The following is a 22,369-nucleotide window of genomic DNA, read 5'->3' as shown; positions in this document are numbered from 1 at the left end:
GCTTTGTAGATTAGGCCCTTCCCTTCTCTGGTCTGTTTTGTTCCACACATACAGAGAGAGTGGTGCAGACGTCAGAACAAGACGTGTATGTTAGGGATAATCGTATTTTATTTCGGTGCTGACGCATTGAACTTCACATGGATGAGAACGAGTTGGTCATCTGATCATTAGGATTGTATTTTATCATTGAGGATTGTGCTTACTTTTCTGTCTAACGATGGGAGGAGGAGGACAAAGGCGCAGATGGGAGTACTGGTGGGTTGCTGTGCGTTTCACTCTTCTGTTGTGTTTGGGGGAGAAGGTTTCAGCACAGATAAGGTACTCTATTCCAGAGGAGGTGAAAGAGGGATCCGTTGTTGGAAATGTTGCAAAGGATTTGGGTCTCGACATCAGTACTTTGGTGGAGAGACGGTTTCGCATTGTTTCTGGATCTAAGGACGCTCTTTTCCAGGTAAATCAGAACAATGGCGTATTGTATGTTCACAAGAATATCGACAGAGAAGCGATTTGCAACGGCAAGGTAGCTTGCGCGATAGACCTGAAAATCGTTGTTGAAAACCCGCTTGAAGTCCACTATGTAGGTTTAGAGATAACGGACGTAAATGACCACTCGCCAAGTTTCTCTGAGAAAAATCTACACATAGAGATAGCTGAAAATAAACCTGCAGGAGCTCGATTTGAACTCCAGCCTGCGCGTGATTTCGACTCCGGAATTAATTCTATACGTTCCTATAAGTTAAATCCAAATGAACATTTCGATTTAGAACTGAGAGATAGTGGGGAAGGGGATACAATCCCGTTTTTAATTTTACAGAAAGCATTGGACAGGGAACAGGAGACCAAACATTCATTACTATTGACAGCATTGGATGGGGGGAATCCACCTGGAACAGGTACTCTAAACATCACTGTCACAGTTCTTGACGCAAATGATAATCAGCCTGTATGTAGTCAGGACGTCTATTCAGTTACATTACAAGAAAATGCTAATATCGGTAGGTTTGTAGTTAGAGTGAATGCAACCGATGCAGACCATGGGTCAAATGGCGTGGTGGAATATACTCTCGGTAGAAATTTAAAGCGGAGAGTACATGATATTTTCCTATTGGATAGGATTACTGGCGCAATTAAGGTGAAAGGCCCGGTAGATTTTGAAGAAAATGAGATGTACAGTCTAAATGTACAGGCTTCTGATAAGGGCCAGCCTCCACTGACAACTGATTGCAGAGTTATTGTAAAGATACAAGACGTGAACGACAACAGACCACAAATAGAGGTTACATCACTCTCTAATACCGTGTCTGAAGATTCTAAACCTGGAACTGTTATATCTCTCATCAGTGTGACAGATCAAGACTCTGGTATTAACGGAAAAGTTATTTCCAGTATAACTGAAAACGTGCCATTTGAATTAAAACCCTCATATAAGGATAACGTGTATTCTATAGTCACAAAGGGACGTTTAGACAGAGAATTCGTGTCCCATTATGACATCACAATAACTGCCATTGACTGTGGTCAGCCTCCTCTGTCCACATTCAAAACTCTGAGCGTCCAGATATCAGATGTGAACGATAACAGTCCAAAATTCTCCCAAAACCCCCTTGAGTTGTACTTAGTGGAAAATAACGCCCCTGGTGCGTCCATATTCTCTGTAAGCGCTTGTGATAAAGACTTGAATGAAAACGCTGCGATTTCATATCACATAGTTAGAGGAGAAGGGACGCAGAATGATATGGCATCTTTTCTGAATATAAATCCTGATAATGGTCATATTTCCGCGCTGAAAAGCTTTGACTTCGAAATCCTCAAAAAGTTCAAATTCCAAGTTGTAGCTACAGACTCTGGAACTCCGTTACTAAGCAACAACGTCACAGTGAACGTGTTCATTCTGGATCAGAACGACAACGCTCCAGTGATCTTGAATCCAGTCAGCGCTAACGGTTCTGCTGAAGGTGTGGAAGAGATTCCCCGCAATGTGAACGCAGGCCATTTGGTGACTAAAGTGAGAGCCTATGACGCTGATATAGGATATAACGGATGGTTATTATTTTCACTGCAGGAAGTTACTGACCACAGTCTCTTTGCTTTGGACCGCTATACAGGACAGATAAGGACACTTCGGTCATTCACAGAGACAGACGAAGCTGAGCATAAACTGGTCATACTGGTAAAAGACAACGGGAACGTTTCACTGTCAGCAACAGCTACTGTGATTATCAAAGTTGTGGAGCCCAAAGAGGCTTTTGCAGCTTCTGATGTTAAAAGTTCAGTAAAAGACGAGGAGGAGAACAGCGTTACATTTTATTTGATCATTACTTTGGGGTCAGTTTCAGCACTTTTTCTCGTCAGCATCATCGTATTGATTGTAATGCAGTGCTCAAAACCCACAGACTATTCCTCCAAGTATTTACAAGATGTGAATTACGACGGGACACTGTGCCACAGCATCCAGTACAGATCCGGAGACAAACGGTACATGTTAGTTGGACCCAGAATGAGTATAGGTTCTACAATAGTCCCGGGCAGCAATGGGAATACTCTAGTGATACCCGAACACAGGAGGAGAGCTTCTGGAGAGGTAAGAGCTGTTTCTAAGCATTACATTTTGAAAGCATATTGGTGGATATTTTTAAGAATTTATCGTGCGTAATGAAATGTGTGACTGATGATGAAGCGGTTGCTGTCGACCCTGGTTGTGCTGAATTCGTGCTTAATGTCTTGCTTTGTTTTTGGGTTATATATGCATGAGTTATGATGACCTCTCTCAAATAGGTGGATAGTGATAGACCAGGCCCAAAGAAGACTCATTAGTGTAATTCACCTGTCTACAAACTGATTTTCTGTGCGTAATGGAGAAATGAACTCGTTCATGCGGTTGCTGTCCACTCTTGTGGTGCTGATTTACAAAGTTAATTGCTTTTCCTTGCAATCGAGGTATTTACTATATCTGTCTGTTACATATGTAGTCATCCAATCCATTTATTCCTAATCCCTTTCCATGTAGTCCCCCACAACCTTTCCTCATCCCACGCCTGTAACTATAATATTGCGCTGGTACTTTTGCTGATGCTAATACAGTAATGTACAATCATTCTAGAGCCTTGTGTACTCGTGGTAAGGAGTAGTTCGGTCCGCATGGTGTCGGTGTCACACAAGGAGAATGACTGACTGTCTAGTGTTTTGTATATTAGGCCCTGCCCCTCTCTGGGTTGTATTGTTCCCAAATGCATAGAGAGCTGTGCGGACATCAGAACAGAACGTGCTATGATAGTCAGATAATAATTGTATTCTTTTTCTGTGCTGAAACATTGCATTCCGTTATGGATCATCATGAGTTGGTCATCTGATCATTAGGATTGTGCTTTTTCATTGAGGATTGTGCTTACTTTTCTGTCTAACGATGGGAGATGGAAGACAAAGGCGCAGATGGGAGTACTGGTGGGTTGCTGTGCGTTTCTCTCTTCTGTTGTGTTTGGGGGAGAAGGTTTCAGCACAGATAAGGTACTCTATTCCAGAGGAGGTGAAAGAGGGATCTGTTGTTGGAAATGTTGCAAAGGATTTGGGTCTTGACGTCAGTACTTTGGTGGAGAGACGGTTTCGTATTGTTTCTGGATCTAAGGACGCTCTTTTCCAGGTAAATCAGAACAATGGCGTTTTGTATGTTCATAACAAAATCGACAGAGAGGAGCTCTGTGATGGCAATATTGCATGTTTGATAAACCTGAAAATGGTTGTTGAAAACCCTTTAGAAATTCATTATGTAGGTGTAGAAATCACCGACGTCAATGATAACTCTCCTATTTTTCCTGGAAATGAGCAGTATTTGGAAATAGCGGAACAGACCATGCTAGGGACGCGATTCCAAATCCAGGCTGCACGGGATCCAGATATAGCGTTAAACTCTGTCCGTTTGTATAAATTAAGTCAGAGCGATCATTTTGAAATTGAGATTAGAGACGATGAAGACAAAATACCTTTCTTAGTCTTGAAAAAAGCTTTGGATAGGGAGCTCAAAACCAAACACAGATTACTTGTTACTGCAGTTGATGGAGGTAGTCCACAAAGATCAGGGACGGTCAACGTCACTATTAATGTGCTTGATTCGAATGATAACCGTCCTGTTTGTAGTCAAGACACCTATTCAGCGAGACTACGGGAAAATGCCGCACTTGGTACTGTGGTTGTTAGGGTAAATGCCACTGATCTAGATGAGGGTTCAAACGGTGAGTTGGAGTATACTTTAGGCAGAAACCTAAAGCGTAAAGTATATGATATTTTTGAACTGGATAGCCTAACTGGAGAAATTAAAGTCAAAGGTGAGGTGGACTTCGAGGACACAGAAGTTTATAAACTAGATGTACAGGCTTCAGACAAAGGACAACCTCCCTTAACTGTGGAATGCAGAGCAATTATAAAGATAATTGATGTTAATGATAACCAACCAGAAGTAGAGGTGACATCACTGTCCAATGTCGTTTCAGAAGATTCAAAACCCGGAACAGTTATTTCGCTCATTAGTGTGACAGATAAAGACTCAGGTATTAATGGTAAAGTTTTGTGTAGCATCTCCAACAATGTACCGTTTGAGTTAAAACCGTCATATGAAGATAATATGTATTCCTTAGTGACCAAACACCGTTTAGATCGAGAGCTAGTGTCTGTTTATGACATCACAATAACTGCCACTGACTGTGGTCAGCCTCCTCTGTCTACATTCAAAACTCTGAGCGTCCAGATATCAGATGTGAACGACAACAGTCCAGAATTCTCCCAAAACCCCCTTGAGCTGTACTTAGTGGAAAATAACGCTCCTGGTGCATCGATATTCTCTGTAAGCGCCACTGATGAAGACTTAAATGAAAATGCTGCGATTTCATATCACATAGTTAGAGGTGAAGGAACACTGAATGATATGGCATCTTTCCTCAACATCAATTCGGATAATGGACATATTTCCGCGCTCAAAAGTTTTAATTTCGAAACCCTCAAAACGTTCCAATTCCAAGTTGTAGCTACAGACTCTGGGACTCCGCCTCTAAGCAGAAACGTCACAATAAACGTTTTCATTCTGGATCAGAACGACAACGCTCCAGTGATCTTGTATCCAGTCAGCGCTAACGGTTCTGCTGAAGGTGTGGAGGAGATTCCCCGCAATGTGAACGCAGGCCATTTGGTGACTAAAGTGAGAGCCTATGACGCTGATATAGGATATAACGGCTGGTTATTATTTTCACTGCAGGAAGTTACTGACCACAGCCTCTTTGCTTTGGACCGCTATACAGGACAGATAAGGACACTTCGGTCATTCACAGAAACAGACGAGGCTGAGCATAAACTGGACATACTGGTAAAAGACAATGGGAACGATTCACTCTCAGCAACAGCTACTGTGATTATCAAGGTTGTGGAGCCCAAAGAGGCTTTTGCAGCTTCTGATGTTAAAAGTTCAGTAAAAGACGACGAGGAGAACAGCGTTACATTTTATTTGATCATTACTTTGGGGTCAGTTTCAACACTTTTTCTCATCAGTATCATCGTGTTGATTGCAATGCAGTGCTCCAAACCCACAGACTATTCCTCCAAGTATTTACAAGATGTGAATTACGACGGGACACTGTGCCACAGCATCCAGTACAGATCCGGAGACAAACGGTACATGTTAGTTGGACCCAGAATGAGTATAGGTTCTACAATAGTCCCGGGCAGCAATGGGAATACTCTAGTGTTACCCGAACACAGAAGGAGAGCTTCTGGAGAGGTAAGAGCGGTTTCTAAGAATTTCAACATTTGAAATATCCTGTACGAAAGTATATTTTTGGTCATTCGATTGTATATTTGTTTCTGGTTCGTTGGAATGTCTTTAAGGTGCTTAATAGAAGTGAGGTTGTTGAAGCGGTCGCTGTCCACTTCGGTGTTGCTCGATCACCAGCTCATTTGCTGTATTTATCTTCGCTTAAGTCTACAAGTCCATCTCTCTCTCTCCTATTTTTACATGTTCTCATCCCTTCATTGCTTCTGCGTAGTCATGGCAACTGGAAAACAGACAATAACTACAAGTTCATATGGTCATGGAAAACCGAATACCGAACCACATGGTGTCGGTGTAGTACTAGGATACTGTTTTTATAGGTCAGGCCCTGCCCCTCTCTGCGCTGTTTTGTTCCACACAGACGATAGCAGTGCGAACATACGAGCAGGACTTGTTCTGCTGGACAGATAATTACTGTGTTCGTTTTTGGTGCTGAGGTATCGGTATGGATCATTTCGAGTTTGTAATCTGAGCGGTAGGATTGTATTTCTTTCGTTGAGGATCGTGTTTTGTTGTGTGTTTAACGATGGGAGACAGAGGACAAAGGCGCAGATGGGAGTACTGGTGGGTTGCTCTGCGTTTCTCTCTTCTGCTGTGCTTCGGAGAGAAGGTTTCAGCACAGATAAGGTACTCTATTCCAGAGGAGGTGAAAGAGGGATCCGTTGTTGGAAATGTTGCTAAGGATTTGGGTCTTGACGTCAGTACTTTGGCGGAGAGACGGTTTCGCATTGTTTCTGGATCTAAGGACGCTCTTTTCCAGGTAAATCAGAACAATGGCGTCTTGTATGTTCATAAAAATATGGACAGAGAGGAGCTCTGTGGTGGCAATGGCGCTTGCTTGATGGACCTGAAAATCGTTGTTGAAAATCCTCTAGAAATTCACTACATCGGGGTAGAAATAACGGATGTTAATGACCACTCGCCCAGTTTTGCTGAAAAAGACGTACATTTGCAAATAGCGGAGAACACCCTCATGGGGGCACGCTTTGAACTCCAGACAGCGCGTGACTTAGACATTGAAAGCAATGCTGTCCGTGTGTACAGGTTGAGCCAGAATGATCATTTTGATTTAGAAGTGAAAGACAATGGGGAGGAGGATAAACTTCTGTTTTTAGTTTTAAGTAAGCCACTTGACAGAGAGCAAAATCGCACGCATGAATTATTGTTGACTGCAGTCGATGGAGGTAATCCACCGAAGTCAGGTTTACTTAATATAACTGTCATAGTTCTAGACACCAATGATAATCGACCTGTTTTTAATCAAGACATATATTCAGTTTCTTTAAAGGAGAACTCCCCAATTGGCACAATTGTTACCACTGTTAATGCGTCTGATGCTGATGCCGGTTTAAATGGAGCGATAGAATACTCTCTGGGAAGAGCAGTGAAACGTAAAGTGTATGACATTTTCCAGTTGGACAGCATTACTGGTGAGATTAAAGTGAAAGGTGAAGTTGACTTTGAGGAAAATGAGGTTTACCGATTAAATGTACAGGCGTCTGATAAAGGCCAGCCCCCTCTGACTGTTGACTGTAGAGTTATTATAAAGGTAGTAGATGTGAACGATAATAAACCAGAGATTGATGTAACATCCCTCTCCAATACAATAGCTGAAGATTCAAAACCAGGAACTGTTATTTCTCTAGTTAGTGTGACAGATAAAGATTCTGGGATTAATGGTAATGTCATATCTACAATAACAGACAACGTGCCATTTGAATTAAAACCTTCATTTAAGGACAATGTGTTTTCTATAGTCACAAAGGGACGTTTAGACAGAGAACTCGTGTCCCATTATGACATCACAATAACTGCCACTGACTGTGGTCAGCCTCCTCTGTCCACATTCAAAACTCTGAGCGTCCAGATATCAGATGTGAACGATAACAGCCCAGAATTCTCCCAAAACCCCCTTGAGCTGTACTTAGTGGAAAATAACGCCCCTGGTGCGTCCATATTCTCTGTAAGCGCTTGTGATAAAGACTTGAATGAAAACGCTGCGATTTCATATCACATAGTTAGAGGAGAAGGGACGCAGAATGATATGGCATCTTTCCTGAATATAAATTCTGATAATGGCCATATCTCCGCACTGAAAATATTTGACTTTGAAACTCTGAAAGCTTTCCAATTCCAAGTTGTAGCTACAGACTCTGGAACTCCGTCACTAAGCACTAACGTCACAGTCAACGTGTTCATTCTGGATCAGAACGACAACGCTCCAGTGATCTTGTATCCAGTCAGCACTAACGGTTCCGCTGAAGGTGTGGAGGAGATTCCCCGCAATGTGAACGCAGGCCATTTGGTGACTAAAGTGAGAGCCTATGACGCTGATATAGGATACAACGGCTGGTTATTATTTTCACTGCAGGAAGTTACTGACCACAGTCTCTTTGCTTTGGACCGCTATACAGGACAGATAAGGACACTTCGGTCATTCACAGAGACAGACGAAGCTGAGCATAAACTGGTTATACTGGTAAAAGACAACGGGAACGTTTCACTGTCAGCAACATCTACTGTGATTATCAAGGTTGTGGAGCCCAAAGAGGCTTTTGCAGCTTCTGATGTTAAAAGTTCAGTAAAAGACGAGGAGGAGAACAGCGTTACATTTTATTTGATCATTACTTTGGGGTCAGTTTCAACACTTTTTCTCATCAGCATCATCGTGTTGATTGTAATGCAGTGCTCCAAAGCGACAGACTATTCCTCCAAGTATTTACAAGATGTGAATTACGACGGGACACTGTGCCACAGCATCCAGTACAGATCCGGAGACAAACGGTACATGCTAGTTGGACCCAGAATGAGTATAGGTTCTACAATAGTCCCGGGCAGCAATGGGAATACTCTAGTTCTACCTGACCATAGGAGGAGAGCTTCTGGAGAGGTAAGAGCGGTTTCTATGCATTTAATTTTGAACGAATATAGATTGTGATTTGAATGTCTCCAGTGCTTAAATTAAAGACTTTATGACTGACGATGGAGTTGCTGTCCACCCCGATGGTGCTGAATCGGTGCTTAACATCCTATTTGTGTCGTTGGCAGATATGCTCTTGTTTAACATTATAAATGTTTTATTGTTTAGATATTCTGATCTCTTTTTTTAATGTGTGACTTGCCAAAACCAGGTCCCAATAAGACTCATTGTTGTACGTGATTCTGTTGTTGTACGACATTTCTGTGCATAATTTAGAACTGAACTCTGATGCGGTAGCTGTCCACCCTGGCGCTGTTTAATTACAAGCGCATTGTTTGATTTGAATAGCGTTGTATCTACTTTCTCAGTCGTCTACATTCATGCTTCCCATGAACATATTAGTCTTGTTCCAGGTCCCTTTACTCTCTCTCAACCTTTTCTCCACGAGTGTCAATGATATCGTGCAGGTACTTTTGCTGATGCTAATACTGTAATGTACAATCATTCTAGAGTCTTGTGCACTCGTGGAAGGAAGTAGCTCGGTCCGCATGGTGTCGGTGTCACACAAGGAGAATGACTGACTGTCTGGTGTTTTGTATATTAGGCCTTGCCCCTCTCTGGGTTGTTTTGTCCCCAAATGCAGAGAGAGCTGTGCGGACATCAGAACAGGACGTGCTATGATAGTCAGAGAATAATTTTATTATTTTTCTGTGCTGAAACATTTAATTTCGTTATGGGTTATTATGAGTTGGTCATCTGATCATTAGGATTGTATCTTTTCATTGAGGATTGTGCTTACTTTTCTGTCTAACGATGGGAGATGGAAGACAAAGGCGCAGATGGGAGTACTGGTGGGTTGCTGTGCGTTTCTCTCTTCTGCTGTGCTTCGGAGAGAAGGTTTCAGCACAGATAAGGTACTCTATTCCAGAGGAGGTGAAAGAGGGATCCGTTGTTGGAAATGTTGCTAAGGATTTGGGTCTTGACGTCAGTACTTTGGTAGAGAGACGGTTTCGTATTGTTTCTGAATCTGATGAAGCTCTTTTCCAGGCAAATCAGAACAATGGCGTCTTGTACGTTTGTAAGAATATCGATCGAGAGGAGCTCTGTGATGGCAATGGCGTGTGTTCGATAGACTTAAAAGTCGTTGTTGAAAACCCCTTAGAAGTCCATTATGTGGGTATAGAAATAACGGATGTAAATGACCACTCGCCTAGTTTTGCTGAGAGATATCTACATTTAGACATAGCAGAAAATACCCTTCCTGGGACACGCTTTGAACTCCAGACTGCACGTGATGCAGATGTAGGTTTGAATTCTGTGCGCATTTACAAGTTAAGTAGTAATGATCATTTTGAATTGGAGTTAATTGATAATGGGGACGAAGACAAAGTTCCATTTTTAATCATAAGGAAGGCCATTGACAGAGAACAAAATGCAATGCTTTGGTTCATTTTGACAGCTATAGATGGAGGCAACCCCCCAAGATCAGGTACCATAAACGTCACAGTAACTATTCTTGATACAAACGACAATCGTCCCATTTGTGGGAAAGATCTTTACACTGTAACAATCCAGGAAAATGCACCCATTGGAATACCTGTATTAACCATAAACGCCACTGATACAGATGAGGGACAAAATGGCGAAATTGAATATGCACTTGGTCGAAACATTAAGCGCAAAGTTCATGACACGTTTCATTTGAACAGTCTTACTGGTGAAATTCGTGCCATAGGTCCAGTAGACTTTGAAGAGAATGAGTTTTACAAACTAACGGTGCAAGCCTCTGATAAAGGACAACCCCCATTATCAGTTGACTGTAGAGTTGTCATCACGATAACGGATGTAAATGATAATAAACCAGAAATAGGGGTGACGTCATTGTCTAGCATGATATCTGAGGATTCGAAGCCTGGAACGGTCATATCTCTAATTAGTTTAACGGATAAAGACTCTGGTAACAACGGTAAAGTCCTACTGAAAATATCGGAGAATATCCCTTTTGAATTAAAACCGTCATTTAAGGAGAATGTCTATTCCTTTGTCACAAAGGGGCGTTTAAATCGAGAACTTTTTTCTCATTATGACGTCACTATAACAGCTACTGATTTTGGTCAGCCTCCTCTGTCCACATTCAAAACTCTGAGTGTACAGATATCAGATGTGAACGACAACAGTCCAGAATTCTCCCAAACCCCTCTTCAGCTGTACTTAGTGGAAAATAACGTCCCTGGTGCATCGATATTCTCTGTAAACGCGTCTGATAAAGACTTGAATGAAAATGCTGTGATTTCATATCACATTGTTAGAGGTGAAAGGACACAAAATGATATGGCTTCTTTTCTGAACATCAATTCTGAAAACGGACATATTTCAGCTCTAAAAAGCTTTGACTTTGAAATTCTCAAAACTTTCCAATTTCAAGTTGCAGCTACAGACTCTGGAACTCCGCCGCTAAGCAGTAACGTCACAGTCAACGTGTACATTCTGGATCAGAACGACAACGCTCCAGTGATCTTGTATCCAGTCAGCACTAACGGTTCCGCTGAAGGTGTGGAGGAGATTCCCCGCAATGTGAACGCAGGCCATTTGGTGACTAAAGTGAGAGCCTATGACGCTGATATAGGATATAACGGCTGGTTATTATTTTCACTGCAGGAAGTTACTGACCACAGTCTCTTTGCTTTGGACCGCTATACGGGACAGATAAGGACACTTCGGTCATTCACAGAGACAGACGAGGCTGAGCATAAACTGGTCATACTGGTAAAAGACAATGGGAACGTTTCACTGTCAGCAACAGCTACTGTGATTATCAAGGTTGTGGAGCCCAAAGAGGGTTTTGTAGCTTCTGATGTTAAAAGTTCAGTAAAAGACGACGAGGAGAACAGCGTTACATTTTATTTGATCATTACTTTGGGGTCAGTTTCAACGCTTTTTCTCATCAGTATCATCGTGTTGATTGTAATGCAGTGCTCCAAACCCACAGACTATTCCTCCAAGTATTTACAAGATGTGAATAACGACGGGACACTGTGCCACAGCATTCAGTACAGATCCGGAGACAAACGGTACATGTTAGTTGGACCCAGAATGAGTATAGGTTCTACAATAGTCCCGGGCAGCAATGGGAATACTCTAGTGCTACCTGAACACAGGAGGAGAGCTTCTGGAGAGGTAAGAGCGGTTTTAAGAGTTGCTCTTTCAAGCTTTCACAAGTATTATATATGGTCTGTTTTTTTGTTCTGTCCTACCTTATATCAGTAAAGATGAGTCATTTGTTGAAATGGCTCTCATGTTTATTGGAATGTTTTGTCCGTGCGTAATGGGGAAGGTTATTTGAAAATATCCGGGGAAGAAATAGCTGTCCACTGTAGTTGTGCTGAATTCTAGTCGGGGGGTTTTACGTTGGTGAAGTCATCCACTACGGTTGCCTAAATATGTTTGTTCTTTTTGCCCTATACACTTCGGTCTTAGCGAGGCAATACCATTGTTTTTTCCCATTCATCCTTTCACATTGTTTAGCTGGTACTACAAGTATAAGTGGCAGTGTTTTTGCATATCTTCACATGGAATCTCTTAACAGTTAATAAATCTTCACGTAGATGTGGTAACCAGAACCTAGGTACGCAGGGTGTCAGTGTAACACAAGGAGACTGACGTTGTGGTATTTTGTAGAATAGGCCTTGCCCATCCCTGGGCTGGTTTGTTCTACGCATACAGTGAGAGTGGTGCGGACATCAGAACAAGACGTGCTATGCTGAACAGAGATGATTCTGTATTGTTTTCTTGCTGAAGAATGTGTTTGAGTATGGATCATAACGAGTTGACCGTCCGATCATAAGGATTGTACATTTGGGGATCGTGTTTGGTTCTTTTTACAATGGGAGACGGAGGACAAAGGCGCAGATGGGAGTACTGCTGGGTTGTTCTGAATTTCTCTTTGCTGCTCTGCTTGGGGGAGAAGGTTTCAGCACAGATAAGGTACTCTATTCCAGAGGAGGTGAAAGAGGGATCCGTTGTTGGAAATGTTGCTAAGGATTTGGGTCTTGACGTCAGTACTTTGGTGGAGAGACGGTTTCGTATTGTTTCTGGATCTAAGGACGCTCTTTTCCACGTAAATCAGAACAATGGCGTCTTGTATGTTCATAGAAATATCGACAGAGAGGTACTCTGTGATGGCAATAATGCTTGCTTGATAAACCTCAAATTCGTAGTTGAAAATCCGCTTGAAATACACTACGTCAGCGTAGAAATAACGGATATAAATGATCACTCTCCTGTATTCCCTGAAAAAGATCAGCATCTAGAAATGCCGGAAAATACATTTCCAGGTGCGCGATTCGAACTCCAGACTGCGCGAGACGTAGACGTTGGACTCAATTCTGTTCATTCGTACAAGTTAGGTCAAAATGCACATTTTGAATTACAGTTAATTGATAGTGGGGAAGGTGACAAAATACCATTTTTAATTTTGCAGAAGCCATTGGATAGAGAGCAAAACACCAAACATATGCTATTACTTGCAGCGCTAGACGGAGGGAATCCACCTAAGTCAGGCACCTTGAATATCACTGTTAGAGTTCTTGATGTAAATGACAACCGTCCCATCTGCACTCAAGACGAATATTCTGTAACATTGCCTGAAAACGCTCTAAATGGAACTATTGTCATCAGAGTAAACGCCACAGATGCTGACGATGGCCAAAATGGAGTAGTGGAATACACACTAGGCAGAACTTTAAAGCGTAAAATACATGAAATCTTTGAATTAGATCATGTAACTGGTGAAATTCAAGTCAAAGGCCAGGTGGATTTTGAAGAAAACGAGGTTTACAGGTTAAATGTACAGGCGTCTGATAAGGGACAACCTCCAACAAGTGTTGATTGTAGAGTTATTATTAAAATAGGAGATGCTAATGATAACCAACCAGACATAGATGTGACTTCCCTCTCGAACACGGTGTCTGAAGATGCTAAACCAGGAACTGTTATTTCTCTCATCAGTGTAACAGATAAAGATTCCGGTATTAATGGTAAAGTTATTGCTAGTATATCTGAAGAAATACCATTTGAATTAAAACCTTCATTTCAGGAGAATGTGTATTCTATCGTCACAAAGGGGCGCTTAGATCGAGAACTCGTGTCCCATTATGACATCACAATAACAGCCACTGACTGTGGTCATCCTCCTCTGTCCACATTCAAAACTCTGAGCGTCCAGATATCAGATGTGAACGATAACAGCCCAGAATTCTCCCCAAAACATATTGAGCTGTACTTAGCGGAAAATAACGTCCCTGGTGCGTCCATATTCTATGTAAGCGCTTCTGATAAAGACTTGAATGAAAATGCTGCGATTTCATATCACATAGTTAGAGAAGGGACACAGATTGATATGGCATCTTTTCTGAATATCAATTCTGACAATGGAGATATTTCCGCGCTAACAAGCTTTGACTTTGAAACACTTAAAACATTCAATTTTCAAGTTGTAGCTACAGACTCTGGAACTCCGTCACTAAGCACTAACGTCACAGTCAACGTGTTCATTCTGGATCAGAACGACAACGCTCCAGTGATCTTGTATCCAGTCAGCACTAACGGTTCCGCTGAAGGTGTAGAGGAGATTCCCCGCAATGTGAACGCAGGCCATTTGGTGACTAAAGTGAGAGCCTATGACGCTGATATAGGATATAACGGCTGGTTATTATTTTCACTGCAGGAAGTTACTGACCACAGTCTCTTTGCTTTGGACCGCTATACAGGACAGATAAGGACACTTCGGTCATTCACAGAGACAGACGAGACTGAGCATAAACTGGTCATACTGGTAAAAGACAACGGGAACGTTTCACTCTCAGCAACATCTACTGTGATTATCAAGGTTGTGGAGCCCAAAGAGGCTTTTGCAGCTTCTGATGTTAAAAGTTCAGTAAAAGACGAGGAGGAGAACAGCGTTACATTTTATTTTATCATTACTTTGGGGTCAGTTTCAACGCTTTTTCTCATCAGCATCATCGTGTTGATTGTAATGCAGTGCTCCAAAGCCACAGACTATTCCTCCAAGTATTTACAAGATGTGAATTACGACGGGACACTGTGCCACAGCATCCAGTACAGATCCGGAGACAAACGGTACATGTTAGTTGGACCCAGAATGAGTATAGGTTCTACTATTGTCCCGGGCAGCAATGGAAATACTCTAGTTCTACCCGAACACGTGAGCAGAGCTTCTGGAGAGGTAAGAACTATAGTTTTGTAACTGCATAGCTCGTCTGTTTGTATGTTCCGAATGAATTGCATTCTATTTTGGTCTGTCTAATATGTTGCTTCGGTCGGAGTATGGATGTGGCATTAAGAACCGTACTCTAGGAGTGTTTCTCATAGGGTTAGCGCATCACTGCTTTTGTAAGTGATCGCTGTCCACGACAGTGGTGCTGAAACACTGCACAGTTCAACGTGCTGTTTGAGTTGTTGCAAATGTTGTGCACACGGTGTCGCCGCTCTTCAGTGTTAGAAACATGCATTTGGTTTCTATCCCTCCCTCTCTTTGTCCTGTTGGCTCATTGCAAATCATATGAGTCTAGTGAAACGGGCACTGGCTTTCTGGAAGGGACAATACCCACCACATGAAAGGTTGCTTGGATATGTTTGGTGGATAATCTTGTCACCTTGATTTTTCTGGATAAACGGAATGTAAATGCTCCAAAATAACATAAGTTTTCAAAATGGTAGACGGACAGAGAAGAGCGGCGCCTCTCCGGGCGATGCTGTTGTTTGTATTTTCGTTGTGCTTTTGCCGTGGAGCTTATTGTCAAATACGCTATTCTATCGCGGAGGAGTCGAAAGAAGGTACTTATGTGGGAGACGTAGCAAAGGATTTGGGGTTCAGTGTGGATAAACTGACGGAACGAAGGTTTCGGATTGTATCGGGCTCCAAGGAAGGTTTTTTGCAGATAAACCAAGACAATGGAGTGTTGTATGTGGACAGAACCATCGACAGGGAGGAGCTGTGTGAGAAAAGCATTGTGTGCTTGATAAACCTAAAAACCGTGGCCGAGAATCCGTTGGAAATACACTATGTTGAGGTAGAAATTACAGATATTAATGATCATTCTCCCAAATTCCCGGAAAAGGTGAAACATTTGGAAATATCCGAGAGCGTTATGCTCCAGGGGACGCGCTTTCCTCTGGACGCTGCGCGTGACCCTGATGTTGGAGCGAACAGTCTCCGTAAGTACACTCTCAGTACAAACGAGAACTTTGAATTAGAAGTTAAAACTCGCGGCGAGGATAAAATCCCCTTTTTGATATTGAAAAAGCCGCTAGACCGAGAACAGATGTCTGAAATATTGTTAACCTTGACTGCGTTTGATGGGGGTAAACCAGAAAGATCTGGCTCTGTCAATATAACCGTAAAAGTTATCGATATGAATGATAATGTTCCCGTTTACGACCGACAGGTGTATACATTAACATTAGATGAAAATGCTCCCTTGGGTACCTCTGTTTTGAGGCTGCACGCCACGGATCTAGATGATGGCGCAAACGGACAGGTTATATACACATTTGATAACAGTCTTAAAAACAAAGCGTTCGATTATTTCGAGATAGATGCGGTTACAGGGGAAATTACAATCAAGGGGTTAGTAGACTTTGAAGAGCAGAGCGTTTACGAAATTGACGTGCAGGCATCTGACAAGGGCCAAGTCACATTGACAGGTCACTGCAGTGTCGTTATCAACGTGAAAGATGTAAATGACAACGCACCTGAGATGGACGTTACGTCTCTGTCAGGTCAAGTCCCAGAGGACGCACGACCCGGTACAGCTGTAGCTCTAATCAGTGTGTCTGACATGGACTCTGGTGAAAACGGCTTGGTTATATGTACACTCTCGGACAACATCCCTTTCGAATTAAAACCGTCTTTTCAGAAAAATATGTATACTTTGATTACTAAAAGTGGATTGGACAGAGAGTCGGAGCCTATGTATACAGTGACTATAACTGCTACGGATAAAGGAGACCCATCATTGTCTTCCCACAAAACTGTCACGGTCCAGATCTCAGACGTCAACGACAACAGTCCGGTCTTTTCCAAGAGTCCATATACTTTCTATGTACCAGAAAACAATGCTCCAGGCGAGTCGTTGTTTTCATTGAGTACATCAGATAGAGATCAGGATGACAACGCTCGTGTGTCTTATCACATTTGGAAAGGCGATGGTGACACTCCTATTGTATCCTACCTAAATATTAATTCTGATGGTAACATTTACGCGCTAAAAAGCTTTGACTTTGAAGCTACCAAAACATTCCAATTTCAAGTTGTAGCTACAGACTCTGGAACTCCGTCACTAAGCAGTAACGTCACAGTGAACGTGTTCATTCTCGATCAGAACGACAACGCTCCAGTGATCTTGTATCCAGTCAGCACTAACGGTTCCGCTGAAGGTGTGGAGGAGATTCCCCGCAATGTGAACGCAGGCCATTTGGTGACTAAAGTGAGAGCCTATGACGCTGATATAGGATATAACGGCTGGTTATTATTTTCACTGCAGGAAGTTACTGACCACAGTCTCTTTGCTTTGGACCGCTATACAGGACAGATAAGGACACTTCGGTCATTCACAGATACAGAAGAGACTGAGCATAAACTGGTCATACTGGTAAAAGACAACGGGAACGTTTCACTCTCAGCAACAGCTACTGTGAATATTAACGCTGTGGAGCCCAAAGAGGCGTTTGCTGCTTCTGATGTTAAAAGCGCAGTAAAATACGAGGAGGAGAACAGCATTACATTTTATTTGATCATAAGTTTGGGGTCAGTTATAATGCTTTTTCTCATCAGTATCATCGTGTTGATTGTAATGCAGTGCTCCAAAGCCACAGACTATTCCTCCAAGTATTTACAAGATGTGAATTACGACGGGACACTGTGCCACAGCATCCAGTACAGATCTGGAGACAATCGGTACATGCTAGTTGGACCCAGAATGAGTATAGGTTCTACAATAGTCCCGGGCAGCAATGGGAATACTCTAGTGTTACCTGAACACAGGAGAAGGGCTTCTGGAGAGGTAAGAAGTTAAATACGTTTCTATTTACTAATAGTTTGCTGGTGCTGTCCCTGACATTGGAATCTGCCTATAATATTATTTAATGGTGTATAAATGTGTCAGATAAAATGTTGTTTAGTTAAAGGGTAAGTATATTGGATGAAACAGGATCTCATAACATCGCTTCATCGAAGTAGTTTGCCGGCTCTTTCGCAACCACATGCTTTCAGTGCTTATCGCTGTCCACGGCTGTGGTGTTGTCTGGGGAAGTTTTGCCAACATGTGATTGTGGTATACATGCACCTCAAGTAGCTATCCTCTTTATTTAAACAAATATTTCTCAATCTTTATTCCTGTCTGGGTGGGACACTTGTTGAATACGTCAGTAAACGGTGTCCCTGGCTATGCATCATGGTACGCAGATCCCAGGTAACCGTATCCTTACTTTCTTAATCCACACAACTTCTTGAGTAAGATTTTCTGTTCGATATTTACTGTGACAAAATACTACTAATACATTTAAACTATAGTGTAATGTGAGGTATAATCACATGGTGTCAGTACACAACTAGAATAATGCTCCGGGTAGACATCCTCTCGTCACACTTTTGAGTCCGCCCCCTTGTTGGTTTCGTATCTTATTCAGTCGCTGGAGGAGCACAGTCGTGATCTTAATGAGAAGAATAAAACCTCAAGTTTGCATTCTGAAAACACTATTGGATAATGAGCTTTGGACATATTTGTTTATGTATTGGATAGACAACTGTCACCAGTGAAGGAATAGTGGAAGTGCTGTGGATTATTGTTATTGATCTTGAAAACATGGAACAAAGAGGATGCGGGGCATGGCTGGAGGGACGGCAGTGGGTCGTCTTATTAGTTGCTTTGATTTTCTTTTGGAGCGGGGCTTCAGCTCAGATAAAATACTCCATCTCTGAAGAGCTTAAGGAAGGAACTGTCGTGGGGAATATAGCTAAGGATTTGGGAATAGATCTGAGTACCTTGACTGAAAGGGGATTTCGAATAGTTTCTGGCTCCACCGAGCCCCTTTTCCAGGTAAACAGGCATGACGGCATCTTGTATGTGAATCGAAAAATAGACCGAGAGGAGGTGTGTGAACGGAGCAGCGTGTGTTTAATAAACCTGAAAACCGTTCTAGAGAACCCGCTGGAGATCCATTATGTTGCTGTAGAGGTGGTAGACGTTAACGACCATTCTCCCAGTTTTCCAGAGAAAGAAAAACGTTTAGAGATTTCAGAATCTGCATTACCGGGAGCGCGATTTCAGCTCCCAGCTGCGCGCGACTGGGATGGTGGCCAATTCTCTGTTCAACAATATAAATTCAGCCACAGTGAACATTTCCGTGTTGAGGTCAGAGACCGAGGTAAAGATGGTAAGATGCCGTTTTTGATTTTACAAAAGCAACTAGATAGAGAAGCCGTAAGAAGCCATAAATTACTCCTCACTGCCATTGATGGTGGAAATCCCCCGAGATCTGGAACAATTGAAATAACTGTAGATGTATTGGATGTTAATGACAACACACCTCTATTCACTAAAGATGTGTACTCTGTCATGTTGAATGAAAACTCTCCCTTAGGCACAACAGTTATTCAGGTGAACGCCACTGATTTAGATGACGGTGTCAACGGACATGTAATATACTTATTCGGTAATGACGTAAACAGCAACATACAGAAGATTTTTGATTTAGATGCCAAAACGGGTCAAATAACGGTTCGAGGGCAAATCGATTTTGAGATACAAGATAGCTATGAGATCGACATACAAGCGTCCGATCAAGGAGCTGCTCCACTAACAACAGACAAAAGTGTGATCATAAAGATAATTGACGTTAACGACAATGAACCCGAGATAGAGGTGACGTCCTTTTCCAGCGCCATTCCCGAGGATTGTAAACCCGGAACTACTGTCGCAGTAATCAGTGTTAATGATATGGACTCTGGTCTCAATGGGAAAGTGATCTGCTCTATAAATGACGAGGACGTCCCTTTTAAACTAATGCCGTCTTTACAGGATAACATATATTCTGTCGTCACCAAGTCACAGCTGGATAGAGAGAAACAGGCTCATTATGACGTTATAATTTTAGCTAAAGACTCAGGCCAGCCTTTCTTGTCATCTGTAACGACTATCAGCGTTGTTGTATCAGATGTGAATGATAACAGTCCAGAGTTTTCACTGAGCCCCTATACTTTCTATGTCCTTGAGAATAACGACCCAGGAGGCTCAGTATTTTCAGTGAGTGCCTCAGATCGCGACATAAATGAAAACGCACTGATTTCATATCATATTCCAAGAGGCATCGACGATGAGAACAAATGGGCATATTTTCTTAATATTAATTCTGAAAATGGGAACATATTGGCGCTAAAAAGCTTTGACTTTGAAACTTTAAAAACATTCAATTTTCAAGTTGTAGCTACAGACTCTGGAACTCCGTCACAAAGCAGCAACGTCACAATAAACGTGTTCATTCTGGATCAGAACGACAACGTTCCAGTGATATTGTATCCAGTCAGCGGTAACAGTTCCGCTGAAGGTGTGGAGGAGATTCCCCGCAATGTGAACGCAGGCCATTTGGTGACTAAAGTGAGAGCCTATGACGCTGATATAGGATATAACGGATGGTTATTATTTTCGCTGCAAGAAGTTACTGACCACAGTCTCTTTGCTTTGGACCGCTATACAGGACAGATAAGGACACTTCGGTCATTCACAGAGACAGACGAGGCTGAACATAAACTGGTCATACTGGTAAAAGACAATGGGAACGTTTCACTGTCAGCAACAGCTACTGTGATTATCAAGGTTGTGGAGCCCAAAGAGGCTTTTGCAGCTTCTGATGTTAAAAGTTCAGTAAAAGACGAGGAGGAGAACAGCGTTACATTTTATTTGATCATTACTTTGGGGTCAGTTTCAGCACTTTTTCTCATCAGTATCATCGTGTTGATTGTAATGCAGTGCTCCAAACCCACAGACTATTCCTCCAAGCATTTACAAGATGTGAATTACGACGGGACACTGTGCCACAGCATTCAGTACAGATCCGGAGACAAACGGTACATGTTAGTTGGACCCAGAATGAGTATAGGTTCTACTATTGTCCCGGGAAGCAATGGAAACACTCTAGTTCTTCCCGAACACATGATGAGAGCTTCTGGAGAGGTGAGGAGATTACCAAGTTATTATTCAAGTTACACATCGTGTATGGTCCTCATAAACTATGTAGCCTGTACTGTACAGTGCATACCTTCATTGTCTCAATACAAGCACATGAACGTGGGTATTTTGGAACTTGCTTTGCTATTTAGGGGTTTGTTCAGGTGTATTCGTTTTCGTTCTGTTATCCACGACAGTTTGAAGGGAATTGTGTTGCATTCGTTTTTTGTCGTTCTCTACGTGTCCTTTTAATACCACCAATTTGTTACAGAATATGATGTGTGGGGCATCCTAAATCAATTAAAGTGTGATCTCAAAGTTGCATCGCCTTAGAGTTGTGTGTTTCTGCAATGCAGAGTAATGCACTCGTGATGTGTCGCTGTCCATTTGCGTGGTGCAGAAACGCTGTTGCATTGCGGCTCTTCAAAAGAAAATATAACATTGAATCTATGCAATGTGCTTTATTTTTACATTTTTGTAATTCTCTATCAGTTGCTGGTAGATACTACGAGCCTCTATTAGCCTCTATTCACATACCCCTACACACAATTTAAATGAATGATTGTTTGTCTCTGTATGTTTGTGCCTAAACTGTTACGGGTGCTGGAATAGCCAATGTGCTGTGCACCACCATACAATGTGTGGTAGAATCGCACGGTGTCAGTGCTTTAACTAGAATTATACTATTGAAAGAAATCTCCACGTCACACCTTTGATTCCCCCGCTTGGTTGGTTTGTAATTTCGCATCTAGCAGACAAAGGTCGCGAGCTATGAGGAGAGATTTAGAACACAATTGAATGCAGCTAAAATTGTGTTGTTTTTTAGAATAATGAGCAGTGATCATATTTTGGAATGTAATGGGTAAGAGTCGTTGATAATACTGTAGAGGCGTACTGTGGATTTTTTGTTGGATTAAAGATTATACTACTGTCCCGGGCAGCAATGGGAACCCTCTAGTGCTGCGCGAACGCATTAGCAGAGCTTCTGGAGAGGTAAGAACTATACGTTTTGTAACTGCATAGCACTTGCATAGTTTATTGTCCTGTTCGGTTTGTAAATTCCGTCTGAACTGCATTTTATTTGAGAAGGTCTAATATGTTCTTTCGGGCGGAGTATGGTTGTGGCACTAACAACCCTACTCCTCTCACAGGTGGCATTAACAACCGAGGTAAAGTTGGTTTTATATTCACACATTCGGACATTCAACAGTTATTCAACAAACATTCATCAGACATTCAATAGACATTCGCCAAAAGCCATGGTAAAAATCAATAACTAATTCATTGATTGTCACAGAAACATACATGTCTAGCATTTACATCCTTTGTTTTTAATCAAATATTCAATTTTGAGTTGATGGAGATACATAAAATCTAAAATGTGCCATTAAA

General features: G+C 42.1%; 3 protein-coding genes and 4 pseudogenes across 8 annotated transcripts in view; all 7 read left to right on the top strand.

The window, feature by feature from the left end:
* Nucleotides 1-22,369, top strand: part of LOC110488691 (protocadherin alpha-C2) — a 211,968-nt gene that overhangs the window by 9,891 nt on the left and 179,708 nt on the right. The window contains exon 1 of one of the 2 annotated variants that reach the window (XM_036942808.2): nt 18,434-20,983. The exons of the other annotated variant lie outside the window; for it this stretch is intronic. Within the exon in view, the coding sequence (XP_036798703.1) occupies nt 18,617-20,983 (2,367 nt within the window). The 5' untranslated portion in view covers nt 18,434-18,616. Of the gene's footprint in view, nt 1-18,433; nt 20,984-22,369 lie in introns of those variants that run through there. 2 annotated transcript variants of the gene reach the window in all.
* Nucleotides 53-4,779, top strand: LOC149978279 (protocadherin alpha-13 pseudogene; annotated as a pseudogene). The gene has a single exon (XR_016486262.1). The product of XR_016486262.1 is annotated as a protocadherin alpha-13 pseudogene (transcript).
* On the top strand, nt 3,404-6,189 carry LOC118938741 (protocadherin alpha-3 pseudogene; annotated as a pseudogene). Its single transcript, XR_016486263.1, has one exon. The product of XR_016486263.1 is annotated as a protocadherin alpha-3 pseudogene (transcript).
* LOC118938740 (protocadherin alpha-3 pseudogene) lies at nt 6,339-8,909 on the top strand (annotated as a pseudogene). The gene is made up of 2 exons (XR_016486174.1): nt 6,339-8,702; nt 8,901-8,909. The product of XR_016486174.1 is annotated as a protocadherin alpha-3 pseudogene (transcript).
* On the top strand, nt 9,546-12,012 carry LOC118938739 (protocadherin beta-15-like). The gene has a single exon (XM_036943576.2). It carries the CDS (start codon nt 9,546-9,548, stop codon nt 11,997-11,999), a length of 2,454 nt encoding a protein of 817 aa, XP_036799471.2. The 3' UTR covers nt 12,000-12,012.
* LOC118938738 (protocadherin alpha-8 pseudogene) lies at nt 12,012-14,997 on the top strand (annotated as a pseudogene). Its single transcript, XR_016486173.1, has one exon. The product of XR_016486173.1 is annotated as a protocadherin alpha-8 pseudogene (transcript).
* Nucleotides 15,307-17,827, top strand: LOC149978278 (protocadherin alpha-7-like). The gene has a single exon (XM_090198021.1). It carries the CDS (start codon nt 15,464-15,466, stop codon nt 17,825-17,827), a length of 2,364 nt encoding a protein of 787 aa, XP_090054147.1. The 5' UTR covers nt 15,307-15,463.

The sequence above is a fragment of the Oncorhynchus mykiss genome, chromosome 14 (genome assembly GCF_057628025.1).
Source record: "Oncorhynchus mykiss isolate SJ-2025 chromosome 14, ASM5762802v1, whole genome shotgun sequence".
Taxonomy (NCBI): Eukaryota; Metazoa; Chordata; class Actinopteri; order Salmoniformes; family Salmonidae; genus Oncorhynchus; species Oncorhynchus mykiss.
The sequence above is the reverse complement of the archived record's forward strand: the minus strand, read 5'-3'. Positions and strand labels throughout refer to the sequence as shown.